Raw genomic sequence first — 22,292 nt, 5'->3', positions numbered from 1 at the left:
CTAGAGTAGCTGTCTTGACCTGGAGTAGCTGGGGACACAGAGACCTGCTTGGCTAGAAACACTATGGTGTGGCACTCTGGGCCATGGATTAGTATCTCCATTCTAAAAACCTGCTCGGAGTTAAGCACATTCTGTTAAAATATAGAGTTGTTAAAGAGGAGAGACATTCTATGCATCTAGTTCTTCAGAAAAAGAATATCTCACCAGATATATTTTATCTATGGAAAGTATTAAGAAATAGAGTTCATGTTGACTGGGGTGTTGAAAATGACATTGTAGTAAGATATAAAAATTCCACTTCCTTCTAAAAACAAACTGTAAGGTTGCTATGGTGAGGTGGCACACCTATGGCCTGCTTCAGGATGCCTCAGCAAAGTGCACAGCAAATGGATACCGCAAAGACAAAAAGAGCCTGGGAGACATGGAGGACGCATTGTGCACTGCTACATAGGCACATTTGGAATTCTGATGAGAAGAAGTCACATTTGGGCTGGAGAAGTGACTCAGCAGTTACAAGTACATACTGCCCTCCAAAGGACCCGAGTTCGATTCCTAGCACCCACACCAGTCAGCTCATAACCATCTGTAACTCCAGCTTCAGGGGACCTGAGTCCCTCTTCTGGCCTCTGCAGACACCTGAACTTACGTACACTGACACACGTAAACATACAATTTAAAAAATATATCTCTTCAAAGCTACGTTGTGGGCAGTAAGTTCCCCAACTTTAACCTCAGGCCTTCATACATATTTGCATGTGTGTGTATGCATGCCTACACATATATGCACACACACACACACACACTGACACACAAATACATTCATTAAAATCAAACACAATTAAGTAAAAAGTTGCCTTTTGAAAGAGAACATCTGACTACCTTTTCTCTGCTGTCAGAGTCGTTCTTAGGCCCATGATGCCTATGAAAGACACACAGAAAGCAAAGGCTGCTGGGAATTCCCTGCCACCCATTAGGCAACTCCAAGCGGTGAAAATGCTTCCGGAAGAGCAGCCTGCTGACTAAATGAGAAACTCACTGAGAAAGCAGAGTACTTGGGGGAAGGTGTTTTCAAAAGAGAAGAGAAAACTTGATAGCTCTCGGGGTAAGTCAAGGGTAGCCCTGCTCCATGTTGGCAGTCTAGCTGGGAGAAAGGACGTTCTCCTTTTTAAAACCCACACAACAAAATGGTGTGGCTAACTGTCTTGTTTCACTGTTCCCTGAAGGGCTCCAAACACACGCGCTGCCTGCAGAGCAGTGACGGAGGTAGGGACCCTACAGGCTCCACACTGGGCCCAGGCTTCTCCAAGGACCCTTAGAGCCTGCAGGGAAGTTAATTTGCCTATAAGGTAAATAAATTGGAAAGATCTTACGCATATTGAAATGTAAGTTTGCAATTTTAAAAAGTCAGAAAATATATAAAACATATATACTAAGTCTAGTATGTTTGGAGAAAGGATGGGAAGGGAATTTTACGAGGAAGCGCAGCATTCACAGCCTCTCACTTCGCTAACTTCACTTTGCCAGATAAATCTGACTTTCTCCTTTAAGAAGTGGATGCTGACAGCAGGCTATCTGAGAGGAGTTTGGGTGAGGGTCCAGTGAGGATGGTGTGCCAGAGGCCTTGAACCACACCAGCGTCTCATTGCAATGAACATTTTGTGGGTGGGCCTGATTGGACAAAGGGGTATACTGTGTGACACACCACAGCACACAATAACACTTAGATGGAGAAGCGAAGTGTGTGTGTGTGTGTGTGTGTGTGCATGCACGCGTGTATAGTGGATTTTAACTGTAGTTTAATATACAAAGACTGCCTGAAGATCTGAGAGTAAAACAGTCCCACTGGTCAGCCTTACAGACCAGTTTATGGTAACACACACCTTTAATCCCAGTAGCCACACTAGTTGCCATAGAAACTGGGTGGTACATGCCTTTAATGACAGTGGTGCATGCCTTTAATCCCAGCCCTAGAGAGGATTATAAAATGGGAGGAAACAGCTCTTAGTAATGTAGTTTCCTTCTGAGACTCCAGGAGGCAGGATCGCCATTTCTGGACTGCTGAGGTCAAGGTAAGAGCTGTGGCTGTCTGTTTGGATGTTTGGATTTTCAGGTTGAACCCCAATTTCTGACCCTGAGTTTTTATTAATCATGCTTCGTGTGTGTGTGTGTGTGTGTGTGTGTGTGTGTGTGTGTGTTGTTTTGTTTTTAATTGATTTTGGAGGTGGGCGTGACATGAGTGAGGAGGGGATGGGGGAAGAGACTGGGAGGTTCTAAAAGGAAAAGACAAGTTGGTGCTGAGACAACAGCTCATCTCTGACCATGCTCCATTCTCCTCTCTCCCATGGGAGGATGGAACAACCTGGATATAGGAAGGCAGGTGGAGGCCCTGCATCTCTCCTGGGCAGCACAATAGAGCTGTCTATGTTGGCAGAGGACAGAGGTGTGTAGATGAGCTGGCCCTGAAGATGCGAGTGTGAGAGAGTTAGCCCAACTGCCTGTGACAGGGTGGCGTGGGGTGAGGGAGATACCTGCCTCTTGCTACCTACTGCAGGTCAGAAAAGCTGGTCCCGGGGTCACGAGAGTAGGAGAGCTAGTCCTGCCCCCCCCCCCCAACCAACTGCAGCACACAGGAGAGTGGTCCTGCACCTCGCATGGACAGTGCGCTAGACCTGACCCTGTTGGCAGGGGCACAGGGGAGCCAGTCCTGTGGACATGGGAGCAGGAGAGCTGCCTCCAGCCCCTCCCTTGTACACCATATGGTGGCAATGATAAGGGAAATATGTCCTCCCCACCACCACCTCTTGCCGCCTGCAGCAGGCTGGAAAGCCAGCCTCTGGGGCATAAGCGTGACAGAGCTGGCCCTGGCCTTCACCAAGTGCAGCAATATGGAGAACAGGCCCCGTACCTCGCCTGGGTGAAACAGACCTGGCCCTGGCACTGTGAGTGCAGGTGAGCTGGACCAGAAGGAGTGAAAGCGGTAGAATTGGCCCCACTCTTTGCTGCCTGCTACACTGGGTGAACTACCTGGGGCAGTGCTGCAGACCTCACCCAGGAGGTAAAGATTAAGGAAAGCTGGCGGACTGACTAACCCAGCTACCCAGGCCCAGAAACAGGGCTATGAGTTAGTCCGTTTCAACATCCACCTCATTTATGAACTGCTGGAGCATATGAAGGGGCCGGACTTGCAGATCCAAAGCAATAGGACCTCCAAAACACAAGGCAACAATAAGATATCCAAGAGGAGCCCCAGTGAGGGCCTAGTATTGAGAGTGTAGCAGAAACCAGAGGCCTCCAACCAGACAGATGACTCATTACAATGAACTCTTACGAGTAAAGATTTATGGACTAAAAGGTACACTGTGTGACTCACTGGGCCACACTACTGCTTCCACACTGAGATTTTGTTTGTTTTGGTTTTTGGTTTCACTTTTAATTTTTTTAGGAAGGGGAGGTTTCAGGGACAGAGAGTGGAAGTGAGGGTTGAAGAGATGAGTGGGATCGGGATGCAAGATGTGGAACCCACAAAAAAAAATAAAATAAGAAGAGGAGGAGGAGGAAGAGGAGGAGGAAGACGAGGAAGGAGAAGGAGAAGGAAAAGAAGGAAAAGAAGGAGAAGAAGGAGAAGAAGGAGGAGGAGGAGGAGAAGAAGAAGAAGAAGAAGGGGAGGGGGAAGGAAAGAATCAGAGAGAGAGAGAGAGAGAAAGGAGAAAAGAAAGGTAGGTAGATGGGGGCTGGGCATCCACACAGAGAAAGAGAGCTGAGCTACATTCAGGAAGCTCCAGCCTGCAGGAGGCATGGAGCTGACAACAAATGGAGCCTGCTGGCCAAAGCAGACACTTGGGGAGTTAAGCAGCTGCTTTGTTTTGTTTTTGTTCTTCCTTTTGTTTTTCCTCTACATGGCCGATTAGGGCAAGAAACTCTCAAAAGCGTCCTAGAGAGTCCCAGATGGCACCTTGTTTTAAAGCTGATGAGAGATAACTGTGTCCAGCCTCCTTCAATATCTTCACAGCCAAGAGGCTCATCCTGATGACTGGCTAATCCCTGGTGCTGTAAACTCGGCCTGCTTCTGTTCACCCTGCTCTCTGAGAAGGAGTGAGCGATCAGTCATACTGCCAGCCCTAGAAAGGACTCTAAAGTTCCACCTCCTGCCCCACAAGGTTCATAAAGAAAGAGCCTAAGGGTATCAGAGAACCCACAAAGCCCCAAACCCCACAATAGTAACTGGGTGGGACACAGGGGTGTGTCTCACAAATGCTCAGCAAGCTGTGATCCAGGTATATGAGGTCATCTCATGATTCATCTTGATAAGATTAGCATTTCTGCCCCAAAAGTTAGAATCCATAGATGCTCAAGTTCCTTGCCAAGAAATGGCATAGTATTTGCATTTGAGGAGAATGCCATCTTCTTGTATACACAAAGTATATTGTCAGTGATCTAGATAACTTGTATTACCTAGGACCATGAAAATACTAGGTAAATGGTTGTTACTCTTTTCAGATCAAGGAACAAAACTACATTTTCAGTACAGGTATAACTTCTTTTCTGAATTAATTTTGGTCCATGGTAATGCCAAACCTTTACCTGTGATATTCTAACTATACATGGAATTGACATTTAACTTTAAAACCTAAACATATATGAAACCAAACATACTAAGGCATCAAGGATGGTGCCCTTAATAGTTCCTGATTTCCTTACAGTGAATTCCCAATTGTACAGACGAGTTACCTTGCAGCCCTACTGTGTTACCAAAGGAGTACCATGCTACAAAAACGTGGAGCCACTGCCCACTGCATACAATAAGTAACCTCTCTTTATTGTTAAATTTTAAAAAATCTACTCATGAATAGTAACTAAGTACACCTGCCCACATCTGCATAGAAAAGGTCAGGAGAAATACACCCAGTCCCTTGACGGTTCTTCACCTGGTAGCTTGGGACTGCAGAGGCGGTTCAGTCCTAAGCTGCACGCCATGGCGTGCCAAATGTGCAATGAACACACACGTCGTTATTAAAGGAGTAGATATAGTTCTAATAAAGGAAAGTGAAGAGGAGCATAGACAGGAGAAGAGATCTGAGGGATGGGGAAGAGAACTTGTGAGACATGAAAGCAGAAGGAGGCGCCAGCATCAGGGAAGAGAGGCAGAGCGGAGGGAACGCAGGGTAACAGCCACCACGATGCCAGACAGTGCACCAAGAACAGTGGTGTGCAATCATCTCTCTGCTATGTCAATGCTGAGTCCTTTGGTTCAATACCCAGGGAATGATGCAGCCAGGCATAGCATCGAGTTTTTGTTATCTGAGAAACCTTCACACTGATGGCCACCAGCAGGGCACATAGGTCCCCTTGGTCTTCACCAGCACTTGTTGGTGTTTATTTTCTTAATGATTGAGTCAGTCATCCTTTAAAGGCTGGACAACAAGAAAACTGGTTTTTGGTTTTGTTTTGTTTTTTAATAGTCAATAACTCAGTATGTTGGTACACATCTGTAGTTCCAGCCACTTGGGAAACCGAGGTGTGAACATTGTTTGGTCCCTAGAGTTTAACACCATCCTGGGCAACATAGTGAGATGGTGTCTTGAGGGTGAGGGGGTTAGGGAAGAAGTCATTGAGAATCAGGGACAAGAGAGGTAGCTTGAAGAAGTAGGTAGATGGGAAAATACTGGAGAGTTCACACTAGAAACACACCAGCTGAGGCTCACAAACGTCTATTGCAGCCCCCCACAATAGCCATAATACAGAGACAGCTCCTGGTCCCCTGCCCCAGGATAACAGGATGGCAATAGGACCTCCAGGGCCCCACCCCCAGGCCAGGTGACCTTTTCCATGGAACTCGCTTGTAAGCTCCACCATCTATAACCTACATTTGTTTCAAGGTTTTGCAAACGTGCTTCCTCAAAGTTGAGGTCCTCTGGGGAAGGACTCAGGAAATTGGAAGGTTTTAACAAGGATGCCCAGTAGACTGGCGTTGTGGTGGCTATTCTTAGTGATCAACTTGACTACATCTAGAATGAACTAAAAGCCAAGTGGCTAGGCACACCTGTGAGGTTTTTGTTGTTGTTTTGCGTTATTTGAAGTGAAAAGATTCACCTTAAATCTGGGTCTTTCAATGTGGAAAGATTCACCTTAAATCTAGGCCACATACAAGGGACACGTAAGAAAGATGTTCTTGCTCTCGGTCTGTTTGTTCTCACTCTGGCCAATAAGTTCATTCCCTCACTGGAATTAGAGCCTACTTCTTCAGGGTTTCAGAGTAAATTGAAGACCAGCCCTGCAGACAGCTACTGGATTCTTGGATTTTCTGTCAGGAGACAGTCATTGTTAAACTAGCTGGTCCACAGCCTGTAAGAAAAGCTAATAAATCTCCTGTAGATAGATAGATAGATAGATAGATAGATGATAGATAGATAGATAGATAGGATGACAGATAGATTCATTCATTTAATCAGTTCTGTTCCTCTAGACTACCCTGACTAATATAGACATTCTTGTCTTTGCTTTATGCATCTGCTCCAATAATGTACTGTGTATAATACCGAACGCTGAAACTATCAAAACTCAGAGGTCCTGTAGGACCCAATCCATGTTTCTCCAGCCTTAAATTCAAAGAAATCCCTTATGAAGATCCTCAGACATCTCTATCACAAGGTACAACCATGGTTCATTTATTTCTTGACTTATAATCCTTTTTACTTTTATGGTTTTGTCAGCAATAATCACTGTTAGAACACTCAAAAAAGACCATGCAATTGTACATACCTAATTACTTGCTGTGTAGCTGTGGACTTGGAAGCTGTCTTCAAGACCATGGGTAAATCCAGCTTGCATTTGAAATACCCAGTCAAAGGGAAAATGCATTGCTTCGTGTTGCACGATGTTGAAACCCAGAGCCAGTCCTGTGCTTGCTGGGGCTGAGGGCCTTGGGCTCTGCTGTCTGAAGGGAGGACTTTAGAGTAGAGTGGCTGAAAGTGTGTTTTATTCTCACAAGGAAAGAATAACACAGCTTCACACCACAGCTTTCATTTATAACACTCTGAGCTGTGTTTATATCTCAAGAAACTTCATGCAGCTCAGCAACAAAGCAAAAACCTTTTTTAATGCACCGCAGGTCACCAAGTAGCTGCTGACCCAAGCCAAAAGCCACAACACAAAATGGAAAGGGATGGAATTTGAAGCATGGGATTTGGATCCAAGCAGCTTAAACTAAGATCTCAGAAGGAATGCTCTCCAGTTGCTCCATCTCAACCCAATGTATGACCTGACCATCCTCAAACCTTCCAGCCAGTGGTAGAAAGTGGATGCAAGGAGTGACGGAGCAGACCTAATGGTGAGGGAGACTCCAGCAGAATGATGCTAACACACGTTCGAGCCCAAGTTTCCACCAGGGGCTCTAGACCTTGCAGCCATTGCTAAAATTATGAAAGGGACCTGGACATCATGCCCACAAAAATGAGAAATAGACCCTTTCCCCAGCTTCTGCTGAGGTAGGGTTGCCATTCCTTTATGCTTAAAGTTTCATGGCAGTCAGGACTAGAATTGGACCTGGTACCCACCTCCAATTCCAGAGTTTATGCAAGAAAGTATCTTCCTGGGCCATAGCCTGAATGCTGAGATCCTCGCTCACCTCAAGTCTTTCCAACATGCAGTCAGAACCATTCCTGCCTTGTACTAGAAGTTGGCAGTCAAGTGAGAGATGAGGCTGCAAGGATGAAGTGAGACTTAGCATCTTAAAGCCACACTGGAGACACCAAGGGACTTTGTCCAAAGACGAATTCTGATTCAGAGGATAGAGCCAGGACTCCAGTGTCTGCATCTCTAGACATGATATCTTGGAACTTGCTAGAGATTATACTCTCTGACCTCTGGCACCATTCTAGAGAGGGTCTAGAGGAACAAAAGCTATAAACACCATAGTTTACACCATTTTGGGGAACAATCCAATCTTTTTTTCTTCATTGATATTGCTGAAAGTAAATTCATTGTATGGATAACCTGAAGTCAACACACTGGACAGTAACAGCCATGAAAATGAAAATCAAAGAGTATATGATATGCCCCTTTATTAAAGGGCACTGATGAGGTATGGGTTTTTGTTGTTTAGTTTTGCTGGCAGAGTTCTGACATAGGTCCTGGACATTTTATCCAGCTTAGTTTCTGCCAATGAAACTGACACCCTGCTTCCAGAGGCCCTTCTTCTCCTAAACTCTCTTTAATAGGTCATAAAATTTTATTTACAGACACCATGAATAAAATTTTATACCTGCATGTCACTTTCATACATGTATACAATGTCACTTCTCTTTGTGGATGTGGCATCTGGTAGGCTGCCCATATCCAGTGGAGAGCCCCGCATCCATGCACAAAAGGGTCATGCTAACTGACATGGAATTAATGATAGAAATAAAAGAGGACATGAAATTGGGAAGTAGATGGCTGAGGGTTCAGGGGGAGTTGAGGAGTGATGTGATCTAAATTCTATTTTTTAAAATAAAGATTAATCTTTTTATTTTTTATTGATTTTTATTGATCTCTACATTTTTTCTCTGCTTCCCTCCTTGCCTCTCCCCTCGCTTTTAACCCTCTTCCAAGACCCCCATGCAATAAAGATTAATCTTTATTTGTGTGTGTGTGTGTGTGTGTGTGTGTGTGTGTGTGTGTGTGTGTTCTGTGTGCATGTGTGCAGGTGCCCTAGGAGGCCAGAAGAGGGCCATCATGACCTACACAGCAAGACTTTTGTCCAAAGAACACTAGAAAGAGACCTAACAAGACACAAGTGACAGGAAAGGGAAAATGAGGGACATGGGGGTTCTTCAATTGAGGGAAGGAAAGGGAGGAAAGAGAAATAACACTAAGGATGTATGAAAACACTTTAAAGAATCCTATTTTTTATTTACCTAAAATCACATATGCTACATACAAATGTATGCATATACATATATAGCTGAAATGAAGTTATACCAATTGGGCTGACAATGCTACCTTCAAGCACCATAGATTCTCTAATAAAACCCCAGTTCCAGGCATGAGAAATGCCCCACTTCAAGTTGTTTGTCAGGGGAGTCTAAGAGACTCCCAAGAACTATATGGACTATTGCTGTTGCCATTGGTTGCCTCTCAGAGGAAGTAAGTCCTTATTGCTGAAGACACTATGGACTTTATTCACAGGACTCAGAAGATCCGGGCTGGATCTGACCTCAATGCCTCCTCTGTGAGGTCTAAGTTCCTAGTCCCAGAAGGAACTACATAAGCTACCAAAGGGAAGCAACCAATAGTTCTCCCCAGCTCTGAAGTCTATGAACCACCACCACAAGCAGCATTGGTAAGATATCCCTAACGTTGCCATCGTAGCACTCACTGCCTTGGAGATAACCAACAGCTGTCTACAGCTGTCTAGTTGGATGTAAGGCTCAGCAGGGTGGAAACAATTCCTGGTGCTAGAGACCTGGCCAATTACATGTGGCTACCGGTCCCGGTCTTAGAAGACAGCCACTACCACTGCTTTCCTCGACCAGCAAAATTAACTGCATCCTAAATTCACATCGTTATGCCCATGGACATGTGTAACTCCCACCCCTCTCAAAGAATGGCTCCACGTGCAGCAGATGGAGACTATAAGAGAGATCCACAAGGAGCCAAAATGCAGAGACTCGGTGACTGTGGAGTGCCCAGCCCCAACTGATCCATCTCCAGTTCAATCTCTACACCTCAGGATTCGGACGCATCTAAAAGAGAAGATTATGGGAGCCAAAGGACCAGGATGCCTGCTGTGAACGAGGATCTTTTAGCTCTAACAACTGCACCCATGAAACCTCAGCCATATGGCTGTCTAAATAAGATTCACACAGTAACACCAGTTTCCATGCTGGCATGGATGAGGGACACTTCACAAAGCCACACTCGTAGATGAAGATCTACAAACAATCAATTAACTGCTTAAGGAGAATCAGTTTTCCCCACGGAAAAGCCCCTGATGGGTTATCCAATCCCAAATGGTCAACACGAAACACACATGCATGAGCAATACTAGATGGATCCCTTAGGTTACACACACGCACGCACAAAGAATAAAGAAGTGGTCCTGAATTCCAGAGGGCGGGAGGACACAGGAGGGGTTGGATGGGTGAGGCAGGGGGTAGGAGAGGGGCAGAAATGGTACAAATGTAGTCCCCATGCATCAAATTCTAAAAAAGTAAAAAATTAAATACAAGATATAGTAACAGGCAGACATGAAGAATTACATGGCTTCATGTTTGTAAAAATTTGCCAACCTTTCTGAACTTAGTCTGCCTTCTACTGAGGCCCAATTAGTTAAAATGGGCACATGGTCCACATGGAAGCTTCCACATGACTAACATAAACATTATACACACATATGAGTAATATGTATATGTATATGTGTGTGTATGTATTTACATACATACACACACACACAAAAAAACTTCAATGGGACCTTTTGTTTTCCCAACAAAATTTTGTGTCTTCATTTTTTTTTTTTACATTCTTAGCACAAACGAAGGGTTCAAACAACTTCCCTTGTTCCTTCAGATTTTTCTTCTCCAGAGTTCTTCTCCAGAAGCCTCTTTTGAGTTATTGGCCAGGGATGTCAAAGGGATTCCTAAAATATGAAGCCATTTCTGTTGCCTTTAGTTACTCCCAAGAGGTGGAAGGCAAGTCTCTGTTGCAGAAGACACCCCACACTTCAGAAACAAGAGCCCAGAGTTACCTGAGCCGGAACTAACTTCCATACCCCATCCCTAAAGACTAGCTTTCATGGTACCAGAAAGCGCTATGCAAGCTTCCAAAGGAGCAAGGCAACCAATAGTCCTGCCTAGCTAGGATGCCTATGAACCACATAGATGACCAGCATGGCGAGATAACTCTAAAAGTACAGTAGTGGTGAGCGTGACTTGGCAGTAACCAAAAGTTCTCTAATTGGAGTTAAGACCCAATCAGCAAAAGGAAAATCATCCCTGGTACTGGGAACCTAAGTAAGTACTCAAAGCTCGTAAAATTATAGTTACTGAAGGAGAACCTACAACCTCTAATTTACTAAACCAGCATAATTCTTAATAACAGTCTATAAACATTTTTCTTTATGCCCACAGACAAAATGTACTTTTCAATCAAGGAAGCTTCTCATTGCAACAAACAGAGCCCACCAAAGAAAACCACCCAATCAAAATGTAGAGTTGTGGAGCCCAGTACCAATGGACACATCTAAAAAACACTCCCACAGCTAAGGCTCAGGGGTCATGGAGGGAAATGATTGTTAAGAACCAGAGGATCAGAGAGTTTGCTGTGAGATTGTGTCTCCAAGTAATCTCAAAAACTACATCCATAAAGTCTCGGCTCTATGACTGCCCAAACATGACCTGAACAGGGGTGACACCAATGACCATGACAAAGGGACTGGAAAAAGCCCATGAGGCCTCAACCCTACACAAAGAATTAAGGCAACCGAAGAAAAGTAGGCGTGGGAGAGGTGGTCAGAGAAGAGCACATCAATTAGTTGTCAGTGATGAATGGTCAGCTCTGAAAACATGCATACAAGTAACACTGTATGGACTAAGCAAGTTATGTTAAGGAGTGGGGTGTGTGTGAGTGTGTTTGTGTAATTATAATTAGTGTGTGTAATTATAATTAGGGGGCATCAATGCAAAGAAGAGTAGGGAGAGGTATATGGGAGGGTTTGAAGGAGGAAAAGGAAGAGAGAAATTTAATTATATATAATCTCAAAAATAAAAAAAAATGTAGGGAGAGGTGTATGGGAGGTTTGAAAGAGGAAAGGGAAGAGAGAAATTCAATTATATTATAATCTCAAAAATAAAAATAAATTAAACACACCAAAAAATGCTGGTATTTCTTAGATTACCAGTAGTACAAAAACAAGTCATGATCTAGTTGCCAGTCTTGGGTGTATACCAAACCCCTAAGGTACATGCACTGAAAGCTCCGCCTGCCACTCTGCCAGTCACCCGGCCAGCATCCCCTGGATCAGCCACAAAGGCATACAGGTGGACTTCCCTACTGTTCCCGGAGAACTGATGGACTCTTCCTTCCAGATGGGACAAACGGATCATCCCACAGTTGTGGAGAAAAGAACAGATGCGAATACATGTGCAGGTTAAGAATGTGTGTGTTCCTAGTTCCTGAAATCAAATGGGTACAGTGAGGTGACCTATTAGGCCCAGACTTCTGACACTTTTAAATGTCATCACCTACAAAGTGTTTGCTTGACACATGTACAATGTAGTTTAGGAAAACAAAAAAAAAAACAAAACAAAACAAAACAAAAAAAAACGAGCAAGAGAGAGCAAAAAAAAAAAAAACAAACAAAAGCTTTTGTTTTAAGCAAATTTATGACTGCACTGAACGAAATTTAGGCTGTCCCTGTTTGAATGTGGCCTGCAGGCTGCAGGTTGGACATACCCGAGTTTAGCTTGGGTTTCACCATAACGGACAAGGGAACAGGACACTGACTTCCCCCTAGCTGGATAATTCAGATGCTGCCATCCACCTGTCAGTCACATGGCTCAGAAATAACTCTCCTAATTTTGTAATTTTCCAAAAGAAAAACCTTGTAGTACATGCTAACTTCTGGCAGGGCCGAGGAGGGAAAACAAAACCAAGTTTGATCATCGCCAGTCATGGATTTTCATGTCTCTGCTTGGAGCTGCACGAGTTGCTTTATTTGTTGCTGTTTTTCAGAAAAGATACATCTTGGCTACAAGAAACTTTAGGATATTAGTCCTGGAAAAGTAACACTGCTCAGATGTGCACCAAAATATATTAAAATGCCCTTTCCTGAAGATAAATGAAAATCCGTAAATCCCAGCAGAACAGAAATTTGTCTGCTCCCTTCCAATGCATTTTACATGTGAAGAATGAAGCTTGGCACGTTGCAAGCGCCCAGCAGACGTGCTGACTAAATGAAAAGTGCTAAGGCTTTAAAATTAGCAAATAGATGCATGGGAAAGGGGGCTAACTTGGCGGAAGAGAAGCTGCAGATGTTATAGCCGTTTGCTTTTTCATTCCCAAAACAAAAGCGAGAAAGTGGACCAGAATGAGTGCTTTGTTCTCAGCCCCACAACACGGCCCTAACAATGCCGCAGCCTCTCTCATTCATAAGGGCATCCCGGTCCAGCTGAGCAGGAAGCAGAAGATCTAGGGAAGCTGAACATGGATGTGGACGCGGTGAAATCAAAACCTTCTCCTGAGAACACACAGCCGCCAGAATAAAGAGGGTCGCCGCCCCAACCTCGTTTGGCAGCGATGAAGTGATGTGAAGGACAGGAAGCCAGGGAGCAACCATTTCAGGGACAGTCAGTAGTAAGCAGATTGGATCTCCAAGGACACAGCGATGAAAGCCCAGCCATGAGGCTGGCTAGTTCAATTGTGAGCTGAGAAGGCGTGAAAAGTGATACAGAAGCTCACTTTGGCTACCATTCTCCACCCACCCTCCTGTCACCTCTTCCTGTGAGAAGGAAAGGGACTCTTGAAACGGTCTCCCTTCCCTACAAGCTCTTCTCTGCATCAAATACGGGCAGAAGCCCTTGTGTCATTTTCGGGTGTAATTTCGCAGAGCAAGTTGGAGAAGCAGACTGTAATCAGCAGAACCCAGCATATCTAAGGCACGGATAAGGACAGAGAAGCGGGTCTGGCTGGCAAGCAGTGAAGACAATGGCATCCCTTAGAGGGAGCAACCAATCTCCCTCCTACAGCAGCCTTTCTGTTGGGTCTGGAGCAGCACACCTGTGAGTCCAGAATTTTGGAGGCAGGGAGTTCAAGATCAGCCTGAGCTAAATAATATAGTGAGACCTCCTTGAAAAGATTAAATAAAACAAAAATTCCCATTTCTCAGCTATTAGAAATTTAAATTTTTTTATGTTGTATACACGTGTAGGGCGTGCGCATGTTACAACACGTGTGTGGTTGCCAGGACAAGCTGCAAGAACAACTTGTAGGCGTTGGTTCTCCTGTCCTATGTGGGCCCCAACAATTGAACTCAGGTCATTAGGATGGGCAGCAGACATGTTTGCCTACTGAGCCATCTCCCCAGCCCCTCACTCAGCTTTCAAAGGACACAGGACATGTACATGAGTAACAACAGAAATCCTAAAATGCTTAATGCACTTAAATCAAATTTTGTCCTTTCCTCTTCATATTAACAATCATCCAGTCATATAAACGTGTATATAGGTTGAGCACTCTCTTCCAAGTCTGGAACTAACCTGTAGGGTCATGGCCATGAGCAAGGGGACCGATGATCCACGGCCTCAGAGGGTTGACAATCTAGAGCTAGACACAGCCTCACAGAAAGGGAGAGTGACTCCCTGGATGTGACTCAGGCCCTGACCTGCTCTCCCCACTCCCTCCCTTAGGATGGCTCAGATGGTTGTGAAAGCATGCTTTCCCAAAGGGGGCCCTGGGCCCTGCATGAGGCACAGTCATGCCCTGCTTCCCGCTCCTCAAGCTATGCAAGCCGGAGGATGGAGGCAGGAGAGGGGAGAAACAGAAGAGAGCAGGGACAGACAGAGGATCTCAAGTCTTATTTCTGCAGTGACCATCATTCAGGGCCCTGGGCAAAAAAATCAGCTTCTTTGTTCCTCCAAGATGGAATCAGCATCCAGTTCAACCTGACTTTGATGTCCACCACCCCGCAGTGATAAGTAGAGAAACTTCAGGGGTCAGTGGAGAGGCTTCAACATGGAAAGATGCTCAGTGGTCTCCCATACCACTAGATTTCTGAGTTACTCTAGACTTAGAGAAGCATCTAGAAACATGGCATGCTGGCCAGGAGAGACAACGCTGTGGATTTGTCTAGTCTAGGTTTATATTTAAAAATCGCTACTGGGTTCTCCCAGAAGTCATTGTTAACAAATAAAATCCCACTGCCAGTATAGGAGACTTCCCCTAAAGTTGTTGGCCAAGGGTATCCCGGGACACCCCAGAACAACACAGGCTCTTATCATTGCTCTTGGTTGTCCTCCGGAACTTGATAATAAGCCCCAGTTAACGAAGACACCACACATGTTGGTCAAAGGACGTGGAGAAATCAAGAAATAACAAAAATACTATACATTTTTAAAATCTCAATTATAAAATTCACAGAAGTCAGTGAGTGTGCAACGCACCACTTCTGTAAGCCACCCCCACGGCCCCTCTTGAGGGGCAGGGGTAACGGGACGTGGTGCTGACTCAGCACGTCAGCAGCAGCAGCATCTTGACCATCTCAAAGCACATCACACATGCTCACTCATTTACAGTGCTCACAGCCAACTCTAAACATCGTTAATGCGATCCTCAGATTCCAGCGAGAATAAGAAGCGGGTTCAAGGTCAAAAACTGAAGGAATAGAGCTGAGACTCAGAGAGGAGCAAAGAGTTTGTGACCATGTGTGTTCTGACAGTACCAAAGCCCTCTATGGGATATCGGCAACCCGCCAGGACAGTGCTCTCTGCAGCCTCCCTCAGAAGCATCCTCAGCCAAAAGGCCCGGTATTGTCGGTCCCTCAGTGTTAGCCTAATTAAGTGGCCCTCTTGCTCTACAAGTTCTAAATAAACACATCTGCAGAAATATCACATGAACCTCCACATTCCCACAGGGCTTGGAGACACAGTTGCACTATCTTGAACGAAATTGGGAGTTCCTGCATCCGTGTCATTTTTCCCATGGGAACATGAGCCACCTTCAGCCAGAGGACTTCCCAGGGAGAAAGCAATGACAGGGCAGGAGCGTGGGGGGGGGGGGGGGGGCGCAGCTGTATCACTTCTTCTTTTTGGAGACTTGGGAACTAAGACCAAAATCACAGGTGGTTTTCTCAACTGTTTTCACGAATACAGTCTACCATAAAGAGCCACCTCGAATAACAAGGCCAAGCCTACACTTGCCTGAGAAGTCATTCCTAGCTGCTGTCTCGTCCCCGTCATTAGGACTGTGTCAACCACACAGCTTCGGATTTCATCATAGCCACTAGTATTGGCTCCCACTACTAAGGCTTTGGTTCAAAATCAAGCCCTTAGATTACCTGTATTTGATTCTTTTATGTGCAAATATCTCCTAAAAGGGGTCTAAGTTCTTAATAGATATGTAAATCTTTTAACCAAATAATCAAAGCAGTTCATGTTGGTTAGGCATAGCCTTATCCAATAAAAGCTGAAAAAGCTGGAATATATATGTGTGTGTGTGTGTGTGTGTGTGTGTGTGTGTGTAATATATATGGAATATATATATGTATGTATATGGATATGTATGTGTGTATACACACATATATATATGTATACACACACATTTTAACACTTCATTTTATTGACGTAAAACACAGCAAAAGAAAGATAAACAAATCTTCTATTCTAACTACATGGAAAAAGAAGAATCAACTTGTGATGGCAGCGGTGGGGAGTAGAGGGTGATAAAGATAGTTCCAGAAGACTAACGCCATAATGACTTTCCGTGCCTGTTTTATATGCTTGCCTCAGCTGTCATGAATCCCTTCTTCAGATAAATTATACACAGTCTCTGATATCTTAACTACCGGTAAGAGAATGTCCTGAGCTAATTGTAAGGCTGGACGAATGTTAGCTTTACACTCATTAAGCTGCCTCTGGTACTCCTGCAAACGGTGTTTCAGCTTTGGGTACTTGGCAGCATGCACACTGGCAGCACAAATTCTAGAGACATGGACCCAGGATTGTGATAAGGAAGGAGAGCTATACGTACACAATCCCGTTTTGTATATAATGTGATCATTTAAATTCAACTGTTTGAAACAGACTTCAAAGGCAAAGGATGACCAAGGCCACTGTGGGTCTCTGTGTTCTCCGGAACTGTCTAAAATGTCCAGACATCTGAGTTTTGTCTTCCTTTTCCCACCCCTGAATCTAGAGCTCACCAACAGGCAGATTTTTCTGAGATAACAGACGAGTCCAGGGCTTAGAAGTCAGATCAAGCTTAGTGCAAATCCTGGTGCGTGTGTGTCAGCTGTGAGAGCGCAGGCAGGGCATTTTTCAACCCCTCCGATTATTTTGTTCCCACTTAGCAAAACTGAGATGGTAGAAATGTTCCAGGTGGCTCTGTGCATCAGAGACAATGTAAACAAAGTTCCCAGAGCCATGCCAAATCTAAAGTAAGTCTTCAAACTGTTGTTATTTAATATCTGACATCACGTGCAGAAAACCAAAGAAGAGCTGCCTAGGTGACCTTCTAAAACACAAGGGTGTCGAGAACAAACGCTACTCTGAACCCTTCTTTTCTCTAAATTTTTCAGTGACGAATCTGATTTATCTCACGCCTCTGCTTGGTTTACATATATTGGGATCTACGCCAACAACGACCTTTTGAGAAAAAAAAATCCCTTCAGCAAGTTCTGAATCCTTTCATGTGCTAAAAGTCATTCACTAGCCATCTGGGAGACTGTGGTATTTTCCCAACTCTGAGGCCATTTCCCCGACAGGTGCCACAGTGCTGATAGCTTGAGAGAACCCCCTGAGAAGTGTGCTTTCCCCGTGGGGTGGTGGGGACTCTTCTTCTTCTTGGAAGATGTGCTGAAAGCGGCTTCCTCCACTGCAGAGGCCTCCACGCTTCTGGGGATCTAGCAAAAGGGTTTACAGCATGCCTGGGGTTTGAAGACAATGGTTTTTATGTGGTGTTCCTCAGACTTTAACGCATGTCTCATTAAGACATAGATCCAGTTGAGGGGCTCCCAGGAGGGTACCCAATGCCCGGCAATGTCATGAGAGCTGTGAACAGCACTTGAAACAGTAAGGAGCCCCAGGGCCGCACCAAGGTCTCCCAGCATTTTGTCATTCTTTAATCTCAAGAACCAATGAAACAATTATCCACTGACTTTAACTATCAAACTGTCTGGCTGTAGTGGTGCACACCCCAGGGAGGCTGGAAGAGGAGAAAAGTGTGAGTTTGTAGTCAGAGGTCAGCCTGGGTTACAGAGTAAGAGACCCTGTCTCCAACAGCAAAACAAAATAAAAACAGTTATGAGGCTCACAGAACATGCATAGAACTCTTGACTTCCATAAAGAAATGAATACATTTGTAAACCGTACCAGCTAGGCATAGTATTGGGGGTTATATCTCAATCCAGCACTTTGGATGGGCAATAAGATCTTGAGTTCGAGACTAAACTGGACTATAAATGATGCCCTGTCTGAAAAAAGTACAACAATGCTATTAGCGTCCTTGCAGGCTGCTGTCACTTCTTCAATCTAAAACAGCCCATCCCATCACACAGATATAAATTCTTTACACTTTTCCTTGATAGAGCCATAGGCCCAACAGGCTGTTTCACTGGGTAATTGGTTAGTGAGAACTCACATGCCAAGACATACTGCTAATGCCTCTGAATGAGATAGGGTAAGCGAAAAACCACACTGCTTCAAGAAATCTGGAGAAGTTGGCAAAAAAAAAAAGAGCGTAACAAATAGAATAATCAGGCACTGATGGTTTCCGAAAGCTTGACGTGAGCTCTGAAACTGTCACTGATTTATGTGACGTCTGACCTTTAGGGACTGAGCAAACGAGCAAACCATGTCAGGAACACGGTCCACGTTAAATGAGAAGCTTTATACGGCCGTGATAGGAAAACAACATGTTGTAGGAAATACTGTGATCACGTGGATGAAACACAGGACTGGAACCAGGCAAGCAAGCCTGCAGCCAGGACTACAGCGCCATTTCACCAGCTGGATGACCTTGCTCACCTAGTGCGCCCCTCGTGGTCTCTGCCTGTCCATTGAACATGTTCCTCCCCTCTAGGCTACTGTTCAGCTCTCCTAACCACTTTGTCTGGGAGCAGGCAGCCCCTTCTGGAGCTCACCTAGGTGAGGCAGCTGACATCAATCCATCCTCATTGCCAATAGCTGATCTGAAAGCACAATACAGCTGGGGGCCATTTCTATGTAACCCAACTGACCTGCCCCTGGAAGGAAGCACTTAACACCCTGAGCCTTGGCTGTATGGGACAAAGTTTCCCCACTTAGAAAGCTCTGGAATTAGCTGATTGGCCACAAGATAGTGAAGACAAACTCTTCCTCGCGTTCATTTCTGGGATTTGCTTTATTTTGTGCCACCCAAGTCATTTCTCGGCTGATATAAGTGTGTTAACCCAGTGCCTTGCGTAGCGTCTTTAAAAAAAAATCAAACAATAACATTTAGAGATATGCACCACCTCCATCCCAAAGGAGACAGGACCGGAAGGCAAGAATTCAATGATTCAAAACCCAAGTCACTTGTTAATTCCGAAAGGCTTCGGGCAGGGAACCTGGGTCCTCTCCTTTGGGGACAGGAACCACCTGTTTTCCTTCCCTGGTTGCACAGGGAATCACCTGAGAAGCACTTTCAAATGACATTCCCTAGCCCTATGCGCGCTTCATTTTAACAAGACTGTCAGTCCCCAGTCCACCCTCCACCCCGAATAGGGCCGTAGAGCATGTTTCCTTAAAGACCGTTGCTTTTCTTGAGCCTCAACAATCTTGACATTTGTTTTCACGCAAGGCAACCATCCCATCTACCCACAATCCTCCCCGCCACGACTTTGCCCACAGAGGCCATGACAGTGGTACACTCTGTCCCAACACAAGGTCAAAAGCAAGCCAAGTGCCAAATATTTCCTTGTTGCCGGCTGTATTTTCAAAACAAAACACAAATGAGAAGGAAGCCATTCCTCTCCGTTCAGTTTACACCCACAGCCCAATCCATTTCCATCCACTCGCAAACTTTTCCGTTTCAACCTCTACCGAGCACGTTTTTCGCGGAAACCGTATATGTTCTCAGATCTTTCAGCACACACTGGTTGCAAACTCAGTTGCTCCGAGCCCATGAACACAGCTGTTGGCACCGAGAAGCTCAGCACCCTACACCACCCCCTCCCGGGCACAAACACAGCCCGGGCTCCACCAGCGCGACTCCAAAGCCCTGCTTGACAGCGACGCCTGTCCCTTCAGACTCCGCAGGGCCCCAGCTTTACCTGAAGCACGTGGTGAGCTCGCCCGAAGACTTCAGACAGGGGTATTTGGTTGTTGCGATCTTGTTTTCCGAGCACACTTCTCTGTGTGGGGGAGAAAGTTGGGAAGGAAACTCCGTTGAAGGTCAGAGGGAAAGTGGAGAGCAGTACGCGCTGGGCTCTGCGACCAGACGCACCGGCTGCTACTGGTCCCCGGGCGGACTCAGCAGCAGGAACGAGCCACGAGAGATTCCCCAAACCGGGCGACCCCAGTCCTAAGTGACTAGAAACACCAAAGAAGTCAGCACCGCAGCGCGGCGGGAAAGTCGTGGGGACGGTATCCGGTGTCCCGATCCACAGCTGGGAGAATCGAGGCGGTGCCCGCAAGAGATGGAAGCCACCTGAGTCATCTAAACACCCTGCTGGGCCCAGAGAGCAGGGACCTAAGGGTCGACCACCTGGGACATTCTGCACCCCACCAGCCAGTCCAGAGCGCACCCAGCGCGACCTCCGCTGGGGCAGGTGGCCCTTACCTGTCGCGGTCCTCTGGCTCCTCTCGGTAGGTCCACGTGTGTCCCAGCGCCAGGAGTAGCAGCAGCGGCCCCAGGCTCTTGCCCAGCTGCCCCTTGGCTGCTCCTCCCCGGCACGGAGGAGGCGGCGGCACCATCGGGGAAGCTCGCGGCTTCTTCCCGGCACCGGAGCTCTCTCCCTGCGCTGTGCCCAGAGGCTCCGCGGCCGCGGCCGCCTTCCCTCTCGCCAGCAGGGGGCGCCGGAGAGCTGGGGCGTTTGCACCACCTGCGGGGCCGCACTCAAACTTGGGGCGAGAAAAGGGGAGACTCAAGCTTGTCAAAAGGGGTGCCTGCCTTGCGCGGCCAGCGGAAGGATGTTGGAGCCCTGGGAGTCTCTTCTGGACGTTCAGGCTCTAGTCACAAACTAACTGAACTTGACTTCAGGCTGCGCTTTCCTCTCTTCGCCTCTTCCTCCCCCGGGGAGAAGCGCGCAGAGCCGAGGCAGCCAGGAGCTCCTTTGCATTTTTTTGCTCCAAGGTCTCAGCCTGGGAGGAGGAGTTGTTGGCTGTCACCAGGGCGAGAGGAGGAGAGGAGCAGGGTTAATAGCTTCCTTCCTGTTGTCAGTTAACTTCCATAGCGAAGGGTCAAGCCAATGTTTGCGTTTCGTCCATGATGGCCTTCTTGCGTGCTTTTCTTCTATCCCGTTTTTCTCTTAGACTATGAGAGAGTGGGCAACTGCTACAGGGTGTCTCCTATATGGCCCTTTCAAACGTGAAATAGTCCAATCAAGAAAGTATGGCCAATTTTCATCCAACTTCTTTTAGAGGAAATTCGGTCATTTCGCTCGTCCATAGCCCTTGCTGTGATTTTCCTGGAGAAGTGAGTTCTCCGCTGAGGCTTCCAAGAGCTTTGAACTCAGCAGCTAGTCTCTAACTAGTACCCTGTAGGGGTCTTGACTAGATTTGTTTTCTCTGTTAATCAAGGAATGAAAAGGCAGGAAGAATCTCTGGCGCAGGCAGCAAGTGTTAAAACTGAAGACGTACTCACACACCCACAGAGGGGCGACCCCCCACAAGTGCAGATTCTCAGACCGGCTCCAAGCGGTGGGGGTTAGGGTGGGGCTGGTGGGGGAGTGGTCTTGGTCTTCCTCCCCTAAACGGAGAAGTGGTTGACAGGCTTATGGCTTCATGCAAACTGAGAGATACCCAGGTCAGCCAATAAGGGGGTGCGCCTGGTTGGGGACGGGGGCGTCCTGATTCTAGGTGATGAAGGAGCAGGGAATTTGCATCTGCTTGTTTACCTGTGGCCTCTCCTCCTGTCTGCCTGCCGAGACGTCAATCTGCTTTCCTAACCTTTTCCTTACTCAGCGTCAGCGCAGAAAACACCTTGGGGAAAATTATTGAAGACAGCTGGATCTGTGTGTCTCGGTGATCAGGGAAGTCACCTGGCAGTGCACGGAAGCCACGCAACTCACCGGGCCACCATCTGCTAGTTCATGCTGCCCTATCTACCACAATACCATCAGTTCTGATCACAGACAAAGTCGTAACCAAACTGTGAATCACAAAACCAAGGAAGTTGTGGCCCCAAAATAAGTCAGAAAAGCAAGACGTTAAATGTGGAATCACTGATATTGATCAGTTCTGTAGTTCAGGCCTGAGAAGGTAGTTCATTCACAAGCTACAGGTGTGCCCATTGGCTAGGTGAATAGGTGTTTTGAGTTACACAGTAGTCTGGGCTGCTGAGAAATGTTACACATAGCACCTACACACTGCCATTTTTACAGGAAGGACATACTTATTCCTCTGTTGAATACTTTGTATTCCTCA

At 46.1% G+C, this 22,292-nt stretch overlaps 1 protein-coding gene across 2 annotated transcripts in view; it reads right to left on the bottom strand.

Moving 5' to 3' along the window:
- The window catches only part of Ccbe1 (collagen and calcium binding EGF domains 1), a 237,050-nt gene extending 215,598 nt beyond the window's left edge, over positions 1–21,452 (bottom strand). Inside the window, exons 1-2 of one of the 2 annotated variants that reach the window (XM_048419307.3) lie at positions 20,488–21,452; positions 19,979–20,059 (exon numbers count right to left, since the gene is read on the bottom strand). In XM_048419307.3, the coding sequence (XP_048275264.1) occupies positions 19,979–20,059; positions 20,488–20,621 (215 nt within the window). In that variant the 5' untranslated portion in view covers positions 20,622–21,452. The remainder of the gene's footprint in view (positions 1–19,978; positions 20,060–20,487) is intronic. The other variant, XM_048419306.3, reaches the window with a different exon arrangement.
- Between the last annotated feature and the right edge of the window lie 840 nt (positions 21,453–22,292).

The sequence above is a fragment of the Myodes glareolus genome, chromosome 13, assembly GCF_982192425.1.
Source record: "Myodes glareolus chromosome 13, mMyoGla1.1, whole genome shotgun sequence".
In the NCBI taxonomy this organism is placed as follows: Eukaryota; Metazoa; Chordata; class Mammalia; order Rodentia; family Cricetidae; genus Myodes; species Myodes glareolus.
This window is presented reverse-complemented; position numbering and strand designations above follow the sequence as displayed.